The sequence below is a fragment of the Haliotis rufescens genome, unplaced genomic scaffold (assembly GCF_023055435.1).
Source record: "Haliotis rufescens isolate VD_foot unplaced genomic scaffold, xgHalRufe1.0.p SCAF_8, whole genome shotgun sequence".
Lineage (NCBI taxonomy): Eukaryota > Metazoa > Mollusca > Gastropoda > Lepetellida > Haliotidae > Haliotis > Haliotis rufescens.
The window spans coordinates 48,806,976-48,822,206 of NW_025964372.1; the positions used below are offsets into that span (position 1 = coordinate 48,806,976).

At 40.8% G+C, this 15,231-nt stretch overlaps 1 protein-coding gene across 20 annotated transcripts in view; it reads right to left on the bottom strand.

Moving 5' to 3' along the window:
• Positions 1-15,231, bottom strand: part of LOC124115140 (ras GTPase-activating protein nGAP-like) — a 313,251-nt gene that overhangs the window by 90,124 nt on the left and 207,896 nt on the right. The window contains exon 1 of one of the 20 annotated variants that reach the window (XM_046475996.2): positions 402-457. The exons of the other annotated variants lie outside the window; for them this stretch is intronic. Coding sequence (XP_046331952.1) covers positions 402-406 — 5 coding nt within the window. The 5' untranslated portion in view covers positions 407-457. Of the gene's footprint in view, positions 1-401; positions 458-15,231 lie in introns of those variants that run through there. 20 annotated transcript variants of the gene reach the window in all.

Consider the following 15,231-nt stretch of genomic DNA (forward strand, 5'->3'; position numbering starts at 1 on the left):
AATTCCCAAATCATGTTATTTCCTTACTGAATTGGAATTTAACAAACTTAACAATATTCTTTTAATAAAATAATATTTTTGGATGATAAAAGGCGAAATGGTTTTGTCAAGTATCACAATGGTAAGTACCAGGAAATGCTATTTTGTTCTCAGTGATAACATCACATGTGATCAATGATAAACAGAAATATGAACATAACAACAAGACAGAAAGCATTAAAACCCTCAAAAATGAGGGCTAACAGAAATAATAACAAGGCATGCGGTATGGTTTGACAAGTTCACTAATGAAACAGCTGACACTGAAAAGAACACATTACATTCCAAACATCAAAACGAGCCATTACATGCCAAGAGAAAAATTGCCTGCAAAACAGAAGGGAATCTAGACCAGCACTTACAACATGAATGATAAGGTGAAGCCGGTTGTGTCAACGCTGGTTGACAGAGCAAGACAATATCACAGTACCGACTTATACTGTGATACACGGTCAACAGGAAACGGAAACGGCTGCATGAAGATAGGGAAGTGGGGGTGAATCATTATAAGGCGGCTCCACAGTCGAGCTGTAGAGCGCTGCCACCTACATCGGGAACAGACGACAAGTGGTTGCGGGTAACATGCAGAGTCATGATCAGTAATATTTTCCAAATATTTTAATTGTCTAAAATAAGATATGATAAAATGGCAATGGTTAAATTCCAAGTGAACTGAGCTAGGCCGGTGTACCAGAAACAATGTTTAGTACCTTTGGCCTCAAGCCCTGTCACACTGCCCATGACCCCTGAAGATCCGGGGTAGAATAGGTCTTCAGCAAACCATGCCTGCTGTAAGAGGCGCTATGCTTGTCGCAAGATGGGATCAAGTGGTCAGGCTCACCGACTTGGTTGATGCATGTCATCGTATCCCAATTGTGTGGATCGATGCTCATGATGTCAATCACTGGATTGTCTGGTCCACATTTGATTATTTACAGATCGCCGTCACATAGCTGGAATATTGCTGAGTGCGGCTTAAAACAACAAACAAGTACACAGCACATAGTGTCAGGTCTGATACTGTCGGTAGCAGCGAGAGCTGGTGTGTCATGTTTGGGTGTAAACAGGACATGGCTGTAGTCCATACAGCAACAATAACAATGTAGCTGTTGGCTGACTTGTGTTCACGTGTTGATATAGTATCACTGGTATGTGGCTGTCTGTATTGGGAAGATGGAATGAATGAATGTACATGATGAACGGAACAGAAGAATATGGATATGTATACTCCCAAGGGAGCTGAGAATATATTGGAATGCACACTCATCCATTATGAAGACAGGGGTAATTATGTCAAGTGCTTTGAGAATACCTCTCTGAAGCCTGTGGAGTCTTGTGCTGTTTATAAGTGGATATTATTAATAAAACAATTCTTTCTCATATTATTATCTTATTATCACCATCTACACATTTTATGTCCACCACTGCTTCTGACTCTCTCCGGTGATTCACCTTGTAAACCATCAGCACAAACGTATCTGCCTTACAGTAACCCAAATCTCATCCAAAATTTAATTCAATCTGGTCTCTGATAGGCTCTGCCTGCCAGGGTCTCACACCTCAGAAGTCAGTGTCACAAGCATGCATATTCTTTAACTTACCAGAAGGTAGACTTGCACATGTCTCTACGGCAATAATTATTAGCTTCAATCATAATTTCTAGATTATGTAAATAATAAGAACAAGTTGTCCCTGTAAGAGACTGGGGTCCTTAGATGTACTGTCCACATATCTAGACTTGCCTATTAGGAGGTTAGAATTACTACACATCCATGGACTTTTCTTTCAGTACAGCCTTGGAGCAAGGCTAGTTCCCTTACAGCCAGCAAGTTTTTCCAGTTTATCTCTTCCGACTCTGATTGATACCACATGGACATACTGTTTCATTTTCCAGGCCTGGATTTACTTTACTTTCACCCTCATTTGAGCAGACTAATTTATTGGAAATGCTGCATCTTAATTCAATGATTAAGAACACTGAATGAAACATGGCCCCGTTTATCAAATTCTAATTGCCCCAAATTGAATAAACTTAAGTTCAAATTTAATCGAAATAATTTAAGAGATTCTTCATACAGGATGATGGATCAAATTAGATTTAATTCAATTGAAATTCCTTTTTTACAAAATACTTCTCATCCAAGAAGACAGATCTCAGCTCGCTACGAGGCATTCAATCTGAAACATCGTTTATCTTGCATTGTCGTGTCTCAATCGCAGGGCAGGACCTCACTGCACTGATGACCATCCATATTCAACTTCTCAATTTCTAATAAAAACGTATTTAAACGGTTTCTCATTTCCTGAATGAGATTCATTAAAACTGAAACTTCAACATCTGGCCAGATTGTGAATGAGTGTCAGTGATGGGAGCACACAACTGTCTCAAAACAGGGAACAAGAACTACAGCATGGTTCCTTTGGATCAAAAATAGAAACCAGAAATCCATATCAGACTTCAAAACCACAATATCTGCACAAGGAACCATTGGATAATTTTTAAAAAGAAACCGATTTGAAACTCATAACTATTTATGTACATAAAACAACATTCTCCGACTGTACTTAATATGATTTGTAATTACAAGTTTCACATCAGAGGAAGCCATGAAACAACATAGTTTGATATCTGAGAACTAGGAAATATGAACCCTGTACACTGTAATTCCTCCATACAAAAAACACACATCAAACTGCAAGAATACTTCCTGTAGGGACAATGGCGCCTAGAAACCAAAAACGTACAAAGACAACCAGACCTGGACGAAATATGATTTAGATATTCACCTTTTCACAAACACCTGGTATTATTATTATTTGATAGTGATTCATAAACACATGCTCATGATATAGTCGGAATCGTACAATCGATTCTGTTTTGGGCAGAGATTTCTTATGAAAATGGAAAGGTTTTTGTCATTTTGATTATTATCCACTAAGATTAGTGAAACAGTAAAATCCCCTCCCATTGGCTGCCATACACAATAACGGGGCAGGTATACAGTAATTTGTTCACTATCTACACCGGAATGTCTGATGAGGTAACCAAACTGGAACAGATCCAGAGGCAGCCATTAGGAATGCAGATTTTTGTGAACAAAACACTGAAACGTACTGAGGTGAGTTGGGCATGTTATGTTTTCAAGAAGCTGACTTCACAGAGCAAGCTGTTTCCCATCCAACCCAGTCAGGCTCTGCAGGAGATATTGTTGGTGGTGTCTGGGAAGTGTTCGCAACAAAACATTAGCACAAGCACTGCCTTATGGATCTTAACGTCATTTTGTGGAAATCCAGAAGTCAATTTGTCTTCATTGACGTCTTAATTTCATTCTAAAAATACAAATGTATAAAACCACCCAAATAGCCATGAAATATAGGTTTTCAATAATAGAAGTGTAAGAAAAGAGCATCCACTGTAACTTAACAAAAGATCCTCCCAAACTCCTACTGTATTGTCAGGTTACAATGTTCCCTAGATAAGATAAGACATATTTATTGCAAGAAACATTCCATTACGGAACAGAGGTAATTTTGTAGACATACACAAAATCAATTGACATAAACATACATGCAACATTTCAAGAGTATTTACAGGAGAAGTAATCCTTTCTGTCCATTTTAAGTTGTGACTACACACTGACACCTAGCCTTGCTCCAAGGCTGTACTGAAAGAAAAGTCCATGGATGTGTAGTCATTCTATCCTCCTAATAGGCAAGTCTAGATATGTGGACAATAAGGACTCCAGTCTCTTATAGGGACAACTTGTTCTTATTATTTACTTAATCCAGAAATTATGATTTAAACTAATTATTATTACCTTAAAGACTTGTGCAAGTCAATCTGGTATCCACACACTGCCTATATTCATTAAGCATATCTTTACACTGAGCAGACTGTTGGCACTAATGCCAATATCCTTGTATCTCCCTGCATAGTGAAATGTACCTGGCATCCCAGTCTCCCTGACAGCCTCATCAGTGTGATAACACATGATATACACCGCACCCTTCAGTACACAGTTTATTACCCGTGTCATAAACTGTTACCCTCTTGACTTGAGCAATAAAAGTTAATCTGGACTCGCATCTTTGACAATGCACAATACCGAAGCATTAACTAGTTAAAAGAATTATCACCATTAATTGCTCATAAAAAAAATACATTTCCTTCAAATAGACAGTTATATTTTAAGGGGGATTTGACCCATGCCAACTAGTAGGCCTGATTCTTTATTGACTTCAAGCCTTACAGGGGCGGTGGGGTAGCCTACTGGTAAAGCGTTCACTCATCACATCAAATACCCGGGTTCCATGTCCCCTGCTGTGATACTGCTGTGATGTTGCTGTGATGTTGCTGTAATGTTGCTGTGATGTTGCTGGAATATTGCTACAATAATAAGCAGCGTAAAACCCAAATCACTCAATTTAACTTCTTGAACTGGTTATAACAAAATTTTAAATTTTGAAATGGATAAAAAACTATATAAACAAAGAACATAAAGATCTATAAAAAATATAAACAAAAACCTACTTTGTCAGTCAGATGATGATGACGATCAATAAGACAAAATATGATATATTTATTAAAAAACACCCCATTACGGAACAGAGGCAATATAGTGGACATACACTAATAGCAAATACGACTCTTGCTCAGAAGTTGTTTGATCAAGGTTACAATATTCAAGATATCAGTAAAGCTTTCAAAAAGTCTTTCTGTAGCCATGTGGAGGACATTTCCAAATTTGACACATCAGTGACAAAAATGATGTCAGATGCAATTCCCTATTTTGACTTATACCATATGTTCCCATGTTTTTTCAGGTAAACAGTTGACTTGCCTTTGCATGTGTTTTGATGGGTGCCACCAGTGGGCCAGGATACGCCTTTTCGCAAGCATAGGTATCATCACTATTTGATAGTGATGCATTAACACATGCTCATGATACAGTCGGAATCATACTATCGACTCTGCTTTATGGAGAGACTTCTATTGGATATGAAAAGGGTTTTGTCGCTTAATTTACCTAACGATACAGAGAGAGTGTCTCAGAAGTCACACAGGGCACTTATTACAACCTCAAGAACTAGCCTGCATACAGGTACCAGGTCTCCGAGTCAGTCATCGATAAGATGACTTTGCTCCACTGGAGCCTGCAGTAAACTACATTTATGACGAACACGCTCATAATGAACTACCGTATTCGACGTAATAAGCGCCCCGCTCTAGTAAGCGCCCACAGCGATATTTGCTAATATATTTTAGCAAGTGAACAATCCCAATTAGCATCCCTTCCGATTGATCAATGTACACAAGACTTAATTATTTGTGTATAACACGCACTCGTGTGTTATATGCACCCTTAATTATGGGCAAATAAATTCTGGAAAAACATATCTGTCGTATATAAACAGTTCAGACCATCAGCATAAACCACGAAATTTATCTTTCAACTGTTTTTTTCCACCAAAATAATATTCTGATAAGAGGCCCCTATTTCTAATTTTGAGAGCGCCCTGGGCGCTTATTACATCGAATACGGTAATCGATATAACAAACTTCGTTTTTAGCTCGACAATTTGTTGTATATATGCATATTACGAACTGCGGTTATTACGAACAAAAATTGGCAGTCCCTTTGAGTTTGTTATAACCGTAGTTTACTGTATATGGTTAAACAAACAGCCCCTGACATGGATGATAGTTAATTTACTTCATTAATACCTAAGCGGCCCTCACGTAAAACATCACACTCCCATCACACGAGACTAACAGATGTGCAAGGTATGAGTACTGCTGTGATGCCTGGGGTATGTGTGCTATGTGTAGAGGTGTATATACAGTGAGAGGAATTATGGCCTGTATCTACATGTGACAAGATAAGGGGATGGTGCATCTGCCACAACACGTGTTGGGCTGCAGTCTTCCGTTATCTTTTATCCCAGAGAAACATCCCATGAAACACCGGTCCTGGGTTTATTCTGTCCTGTGAAGTGTTATCTGCAACTACATCAACAACAGCTACCTCGCTGCTGGCGACGTGCTTCATACATTTTATACACCAGCAGTCACATTTATATGGTTAGTCGCACCAGAAATCACAGCACCTATCATCAAAATATCTACTAACAAATCTGCCAATGAATTATGCATAAACTTGGTTTTAGGAGAAAGAATCGGTAGGAGCCAGTAAGGAAGGTATCAGACCAGACCAAGGACTGATATTAAAGAGGAAAAGAGGATAACAAACTGATGTCCATAAAATGGCTGAGTCACAAAAATTGATTTCAGTTGTCATCCTCTTTGCTGATTCGGTTCAAGTCAACTCCATAGTTTTGTCAGCATTTAAATAAGAGAAAGAAATCCTTGGTACAAGCAGAGTCCTATGTAAGATTCAAACTATATCATCATTTGTTTATCAATCAGTGTCAATTAGTAGTGAGTGAGTGAGTATTGTTTTACGCCACTTGTAGCAATATTCCAGCAATATCACGGCAGGCTTCACACAGTGTACCCATGTCGGGAATCGAACCCGGGTCTTCGGCGTGACGAGCGAACGCTTTAACCACTTGGCTACCCGACCGCCCCTCTGTCAATCAGTAATGATACTGGGATTGGGAAAAGGTGTGATAGAATTTTGAAAGTGACCTTGACCTTCACTAACAGACAGTAATTGAGTGAGTGAGTATGGTTTAATGCCGCTTTTAGCAAAGATATTACGGCAGGGGACACAACAAATGGGCTTCACACATTGTACCCAGCGGGAATCAAACCCAGTACTTGGCGTGACTAGCAAATGCTTTAACCCCTAACACCCACAACTGCCTTTCACTGTCAGAAGGTGGGACTGTATTGTCACATCCACAACTGCCTTTCACTATCAGAAGGTAGGACTGTATTGTCACATCACACCCGCCTTTCACTATCAGAAGGTGGGACTGTAATGTCACATCACAACAGCCTTTCACTATCAGAAGGTAGGACTGCATTGTCACATCCGCAACCGCCTTTCACTATCAGAAGGTGGATCCACAACCGCCTTTCACCATCAGAAGGTAGGACTGTATTGTGACATCCACACCAGCCCTTCACCATCAGAAGGTAGTACTGTATTGTCACATCCACACCAGCCCTTCACTATCAGAAGGCGGGACTGTGGGGCTGGACATGTTCACCCATTGCCATCCAATGTCATCACTGTCACTTTATAATCACCTGGGAACTTACAGAGACTCATGATTGTAGGTGTTGATCATTTGTTTCTTCCTGTTACAGAGTTACCCTGTGGTTTGGTATTTTAAGTGATCCCTACAGGCCAGAACAGACAGCTATTACACCACGCATGGAGCTGTGATGGGCGTACTGACGGCATCAAGCATCATGGCCACTGACAAGGTATGCTGGCTGTGTATCTGCTCTAGATCGTACTGGAGAGATAAATGTCTGTTCCACAACAAACATGCCGGGAACTGTCTCCATTTACACCATGTGGCCAGTGATGGGTGTGGGAGGGGCGGGTGAGGGCACAGACTCACTGACAGCCGCTTCTGACACTAATGACAACAGATGCATTAGAGTAGCAATGATCATAACTACTGTTCCACAAACGGATCATACAACAGTTGTAACTCTAAAGACTTACGACAGAAAATATTTAAACTTTACAACTGTTCCATAATTGAATGTTTTCTTCAATAAATAGTATCTTATCTTATCTCATCCATCATTGAACTTTCTGAGCTTCATTCCTAAACACTTTAGCGCATCTACACATCGACCTCCATGCAGACATACAACAGACATGCCACAAAGGTTGTACTCTCAAAACTAACTTAACGTTACGATGAATGTAACTCCCATACTTCAGCGAAGACTTGTGCTAAACTCACTTGTGTAGACTGGGCCCTGTTTAATAAAGTCATCTTAGTGCTAAGATGCATACTTGTCTTACTAAGACCGCTTTGTGAGACAGGGCCCTGGACTGCTAGGATGACAGCTTCGGGGTCTGTTCACAACTTATCTCTCTGTCATTCTCTACACAGCCTGAAGTGGGCAAGATTAGGCTCAGATGACCAATTTTCTACAAAAGTATCCAATATCAGAGGAGATGTTTCCTCAATATCAGAGAAGATGTCTCCTTAAAATCAGAGTAGATGTCTCCTCAATATCAGAGAAGATGTCTCCTCAATATCAGAGTAGATGTCTCCTCAATATCAGAGTAGATGTCTCCTCACTATCAGAGAAGATGTCTCCTCACTATCAGAGTAGATGTCTCCTCAATATCAGAGTAGATGTCTCCTCAATATCAGCGAAGATGTCTCCTCAATATCAGAGTAGATGTCTCCTTAATATCAGAGAAGATGTCTCCTCACTATCAGAGAAGATGTCTCCTCAATATCAGAGTAGATGTCTCCTCAATATCAGAGAAGATGTCTCCTCACTATCAGAGAAGATGTCTCCTCAATATCAGAGTAGATGTCTCCTCACTATCAGAGAAGATGTCTCCTCACTATCAGAGTAGATGTCTCCTCACTATCAGAGAAGATGTCTCCTCACTATCAGAGAAGATGTCTCCTCAATATCAGAGAAGATGTCTCCTCAATATCAGAGTAGATGTCTCCTCAATATCAGAGAAGATGTCTCCTCAATATCAGAGTAGATGTCTCCTCAATATCAGAGTAGATGTCTCCTCAATATCAGAGAAGATGTCTCCTCAATATCAGAGTAGATGTTTCCTCACTATCAGAGTAGATGTCTCAATATCAGAGAAGATGTCTCCTCAATATCAGAGTAGATGTCTCCTCAATATAAGACTACACATCTCAATATCAGAGTAGACGTCTCCTCAATATAGGACCAGAGGTCTCCTCAATATCAGAGTAGATGTCTCTTCACTATCAGAGTAGATGTCTCCTCACTATCAGAGTAGATGTCTCCTCAATATAAGACCAGACGTCTCCTCAATATCAGAGTAGATGTCTCCTCAATATCAGACTAGATGTCTCCTCAATTTCAGACTAGACATCTCCTCAATATCAGAGTAGATGTCTCCTCAATATCAGAGTAGATGTCTCTTCACTATCAGAGTAGACGTCTCTTCACTATCAGAGTAGACGTCTCCTCACTATCAGACATGGGTTTCTCTACATCAGCAGCAGGTAAAAACAAGCCAATGCACTGAGAATTCCAGAGCACCAGACCACAGGGATATCTGTTTGTTGAAAGCAGTGAAAATTGGCGCTGCAACTACTTATGTTCCTCTAAATCCACTGGTTCACCCACAAACCAGGAACAATGTAGCTAAAATAACCCAAAGGTACAGAAACAGAGGATGATCATTATTGAAACTGTAGACAGTATGGTAAAAAAACCTTCATGTGTGTCACTTAAAGTCCTGTACAAACAACTCCACCTGAAGCACCTACAGCCAGGGACCAGATCTGACACTAATGGCCGCAGGAACCATGCTAGCTTTTCCATGTATGTTTGTGTAGGTAACCTCCCTTTGCTTGCTCTACAAACACCTCCAGGGGGCGCTGCTGTCAGGTGACATGTCTGCAAGTGCAGCCCACAGCTAAGACTGCAGGTATAGCTTTCATAGTTCTCCATACTGGATCTTAACCTCTCATCACAGTAGACCCTCTGTACCTCTCATCACTCATTCAACCATTGATGACGAAAAACACCACTTACTTCACTGTATTAAACACACTCAAGAAAGAAATATACTCTTTGAAAAATTATCCAGACAAAATGTAAATGTAAATGTCCACAGTCATGAAGACAAATTATTTCACTACATCCTGTCAAATAATGAAGCAGTCAATATCAACTGCATTTGTTTCCATATCTATCATTTCAAACACTAAATACCCCTTCATAATCAACCGTTGACATTTTATGGATAATAATATCATCAAATATGTAATATTGATTGTTTTGTTTTTGTATGTGTCTACAGGAATGTAAATAATGTATGTCTGTATATATGTATATATGAATCATAATGTCTTGTCTTTTAAAATTGCATCTGTCCCGTAATGGAACGTTTCTGCAATAAATCTTATCTTATCTTATCTTATCTTATCTTATCTTATCTTATCTTATCTTATCTTATCTTATCTTATCTTATCTTATCTTATCTTATCTTATCTTATCTTATCTTATCTTATCTTATCTTATCTTATCTTATCACTAGCCCCTCTGTTTTGTGTCATGACCGGGTTGTTTTTATGTCTTTGAAAGCCATTTAGAAGCGATACATATAAGGAAGAGAATTTATGGATGTCAACTTCTTTATCATGAGGAGTGAGTGAGTGAGTTGGGTTTAACGCCACTTTTAACAGTATTACAGTTATATCACGGCATGTCAGCTTAATGTGGGAGGAAAGCCCAAAGTGATGCAGGTCTCAGACGTTTACCACTTTGGTGAAACCCACGAGCACAGTTATGGAAACAATCATGGCACATCGGGATTCGAACCCACAATCATAGGTTTCTCCGCCTCATGGAGCCTTAGACGACTGGGCCACCCGTGCCCCCCTTTATTATGAGGAACATATGAGTGTTCGTGAAGACACTGTTCCGACTGACTGGCATGGTTCACTGGAGGAATCATGAACCACCTAGAACACTGTCACATACAAGGTTAATTCACATTAACATAACTGTACAGTTTGTACTTGTGACAATAATAATAAATGGGTATATACTAGGGCTGGGACGAGTCCAAATCTACTACCCGGGTATCCGGCCCCCTATTACCTGACGCTACCCGGGTATCCGACCCCCTTTAACCTGACCCTACCCGGGTATCCGACCCCCTATTACCTGACCCTACCCGGGTATCCGACCCCCTATTACCCAACCCTACCCGGGTATCCGACCCCCTATTACCTGACCCTACCTGGGTATCCGACCCCCTATTACCTGACCCTACCCGGGTATCCGACTCCTTATTACCCGACCCTACCCAAGTACCCTACCCAGGTACCCGACCCCCTATTACCTGACCCTACCCGGGTATCCACTACAGGTCTCAAGAGTTGGGAACAAGATGTCTGATTGGGAATTGTTTCATCGCAGCCCAGGCAGTTACTATTTAGATACATGTATCAAACGATCTGATCACAGTACACAGAAGTTGACTGAAGCGTTATCTTTACTCAAACATATACAAGTCAAAAGGAATGGATATATCGTCAGAAAGAAATGCGAACATTAGCGACATGTAGTGTAACCACTGAGCTATAGTGAGTTTTTGTCATTAAACAAAATATCACGTGACTAATCACAGGTCCGGGTACTCATGTGGGTACCCGAGTCCTACTAAGGACCCACGGAGTACCCGAGTTACCCGTCCCAGGCCTAGTAAATACAATGGACATTATAGATTATCTCTGATCATGCTTCTGATCTGATATTCTTTATTATTAATAACTTTAAGTTTTTGGACATCTTCTAAGCTCGAAACTTGAATCAATATATCTTGCTATTTTTGGTATTACAGACTATTAACAGATCAATCATTTGTCCATCTGTTCCTAATTTATGACTTAATTTATCTCCATACACATAAAACACATTAGCCAATCACAAGAGGCTGCTGCTGCAGCAGAGATTCAGCTGTCATTAGTGTCCCAGGTCAACCACCCCCTCCCCCACACCTGTCTCTGTACTCATGGTGTATCCAATCCCGCCAGTTAATACAAGTCAGGTCTAGACCAGCCGCTCCAGCTCCAGCTCTACCTCTGAGAGGCGGTCGGGTAGCCTAGTGGTTAAAGCGTTCGCTCGTCACGCCGAAGACCCGGGTTCGATTCCCGACATGGGTACAATGTGTGAAGCCCATTTCTGGTGTCCCCTGGCTTGATATTGCTGGAATATTGCTAAAAGCGGCGTAAAACCATACTCACTCACTCACTCACTCACTCACTCACTCTACCTCTGAAGTAGACTAACACACAGTTCTCTGAACATATATAACGTGGAAAGAAACGGGTAAAAAGTGAAAAGGAGCCCCAAGGAGATGGAAGGTTTCGAACCTGAACCTGTGGAAAATCTAGACTTACTTCATTTAGGGCTATGGCATTGCTCCAACAGCTGGGCGGAAGGGACAAGAATATGGTTCATGGACTGTGAAGACTGATTAACTCGGAAGCTTTGGTCCTGCCCCACACTGAAGCACATGTAGCACATGTGGTGTATCACTGCCAAAAGTGTCTCAAACATTGTTCAGGATATGTTCTCTAAAAGATCTGCCAAATTCATAATAATTATGTTGTCACATAATTCCTTTAAATGCTGTTATTAATCACTTGCATCGACTGTGTGCAATTATGTAAGTCCTTCTATGTAGACTTACGTTAAATATGTTACATCATTAGCAGAGGGTGTTTTGTACAATATAATATCTTGAATTTTGAAATCTTGAAGTGACTTCTTCTTTTTTTTAAATGCCTTTATTTACACAGCAGAGAATGTGTAATAATAATATAGCACTGTCAACATTCACTCAGGAGTGGAATTTAGATCATCATCATCATCATCATCATCATCATGACCTCTCATGTAACTTGTTTTGGGATAATTAAATCACCCAGTAGTCAGCTTGGGGATGTCCAGTGTTGAGGTCGGCGTACACATCCTGCCACCCCTCCCACATCAGTACAATCCACTGTGTAATTAACACAATTATATTTTTCCTCTATTAGGGGTCAAGGGAGACAATAACAGCTGAAGTGCGGAGGGTGAGGTTCCATGCTGTCTGGGGACAAGTGCCCAACGATCTGTGCCCCGAGTCACGTGGTCACCCACCACTAATCTGAATCGTCTGCACTGAAAGTCGGTTACACAGTAAGTAATTGGGAGCCTGTCTGCATTTAATAGGTCTATTTACTACTTACTGTTACGCGGCTCAGCAAAAACAAAGAGCAACACAGCCAAGTGACACATCCGCAACACTTACTATTCAGCAAAACAAATACTGCTGTTTACTCGCCAACATTACGATAATCCCCATCTCTGTAGTGAAACGTCTACCCCCATCTACCAAGCCAACATTTGATAACCTCCACTTTTGCACCACAAAAAATCCACAAGAAGTGCCATGTATTCAAAATACATCCTCAAGTTTCTCTATCCTTACTCGCTGTTCTAAAGGTTCATGGAATCTGTAGTTTATTTTTACCATTTCTTTCAGAATTTGCCTTTTCATGAACCTTTTCAAGTGTTATGTACATTATGACTACTAACCGATAAAAACAGAAATCCTAATATCTGTTAAGTGAGTGAGTGAGTTGGGTTTAACGCTGCTTTGAACAGTATTCCAGTTATATCACGGCGTGTCAGCTTAATGTGGGAGCCCGAAAGTGATGCAGGTCTCAGACGTTTACCACTTCGGTGAAACTCACGAGCATGGGTATGGTGCTGACAAACCTAGAAACATAATGGGGGCAAAACCGGGATTTCGAACCCACAATCACGTGCCCATGGGACGCGGCTTAGATGACTGGGCCACCTGTGCCCCCTATCTGTTAAGTCAAATAACTTCAGTTAGACCATTTTCTTTCATGCCTCCTGATACTTAATCTATTCATTTGTCGATTCAGTAAAAACACAGGAAATTCAGAAAAATACAGAACTGATTCTGGAAGAATATCAACAAATATTTTTTACTCCAAAAAGGTTCCAGTTGCAAATAACGGTAACAGCACGCATCTGTTCCCGACAATACCACACAAATATAATTTGGCTTCAGTTTTTACACACAAGAAATAAGTGTTCACTGATGTTCTGAACCAGTGTTGTGGGTCCAAAAATATTTGTTTGGCTCCTGTTTCCAGAGAATTTCTTTTTACATCTTGAAGCGCTGACATAAGGGAATGTCTGTCTCTCCACTCCTTCCCCCACCCTAGGATATGAAATGGTAGGTCCCTAAGTAAATGATATCAACTGTTCTTCATAAAACCGGCAAAAACAACACAATCTCTTAATAAACCATCAACAACATTGGCCTGAAATAATTATGTCTAAACCTTCATGTGTGAAAGAAGTGGGGTGTTTTTCTGAGGACGAGAGGCGTTCCTCTGAGGACGAGAGGTGTTCCTCTGAGGACGAGAGGTGTTCCTCTGAGGACGTGTGGTGTTCCTCTGAGGACATGAGGTGTTCCTCTGAGGACGAGAGGTGTTCCTCTGAGGACGTGTGGTAATCCTCTGAGGACATGAGGTGTTCCTCTGAGGATGACAGGTGTTCCTCTAAGGATGAGAGGTGTTCCTCTGAGGACATGAGATGTGTTCCTCTGAGGACATGAGATGTGTTCCTCTGAGGATGAGATGCGTTCCTCTGAGGATGACAGGTGTTCCTCTGAGGACGAGAGGTGTTCCTCTAAGGATGAGAGGTGTTCCTTTGAGGACATGAGATGTGTTCCTCGGAGGATGAGATGCGTTCCTCTGAGGATGAGAGGTGTTCCTCTGAGGATGACAGGTGTTCCTCTGAGGACGAACACTCTGCAGTGGGCAGTAGCTAGTCCTTCTCTGAACCTAATTATTTCCCATTCCGACTAGCCCTTACTGTAATGCTACACCTAAAAATGAAGCAAGTCTAGATTTTCCACAGATCCAGGTTCTGAATCTCCCATCTCAATGGGCTCCTTTTCACTTGAAATGTAGTTGCTTGTTTCTATCAAAGTTACATACTTTCAGATACTAAGTGTTAGTCTAGATAGCAGAGTACAGCCCCAAGAACACCACCACCAAAACCTCTACAGCTGAACAAATGTTTCTTGTCTCCGGCTGCGATAACCCTTCTTGTTCTCCTCCTCTCCGACATCTGACCTTCTACCAATCAGTGTGTCGATAACAACTCACAGACATGGCCCATAATGCACCAATCAAAACACTTGACACAACAGGTCAGACACGTTTTGCCAATTTCCTGCCTATCACGTTAATTACGTTACCTTCACAACAACCCTAATCACTAGTTGCTTCAATAAGATGAGAAGGTGGGGGCCAATCACTAGTTGCTTCAATAAGATGAGAAGGTGGGGGCCAATTAGTTTTAATCAGAGGCACAAAGAAATAAACCATATTTTATCAACGATTAGCTGAAAGGTCTAAATGTCCAATATTTGTGACAGTGCACTTATTGCTTTCAACTTCAAAAAATGTCAATCCAGTTGTACATGTGAAACT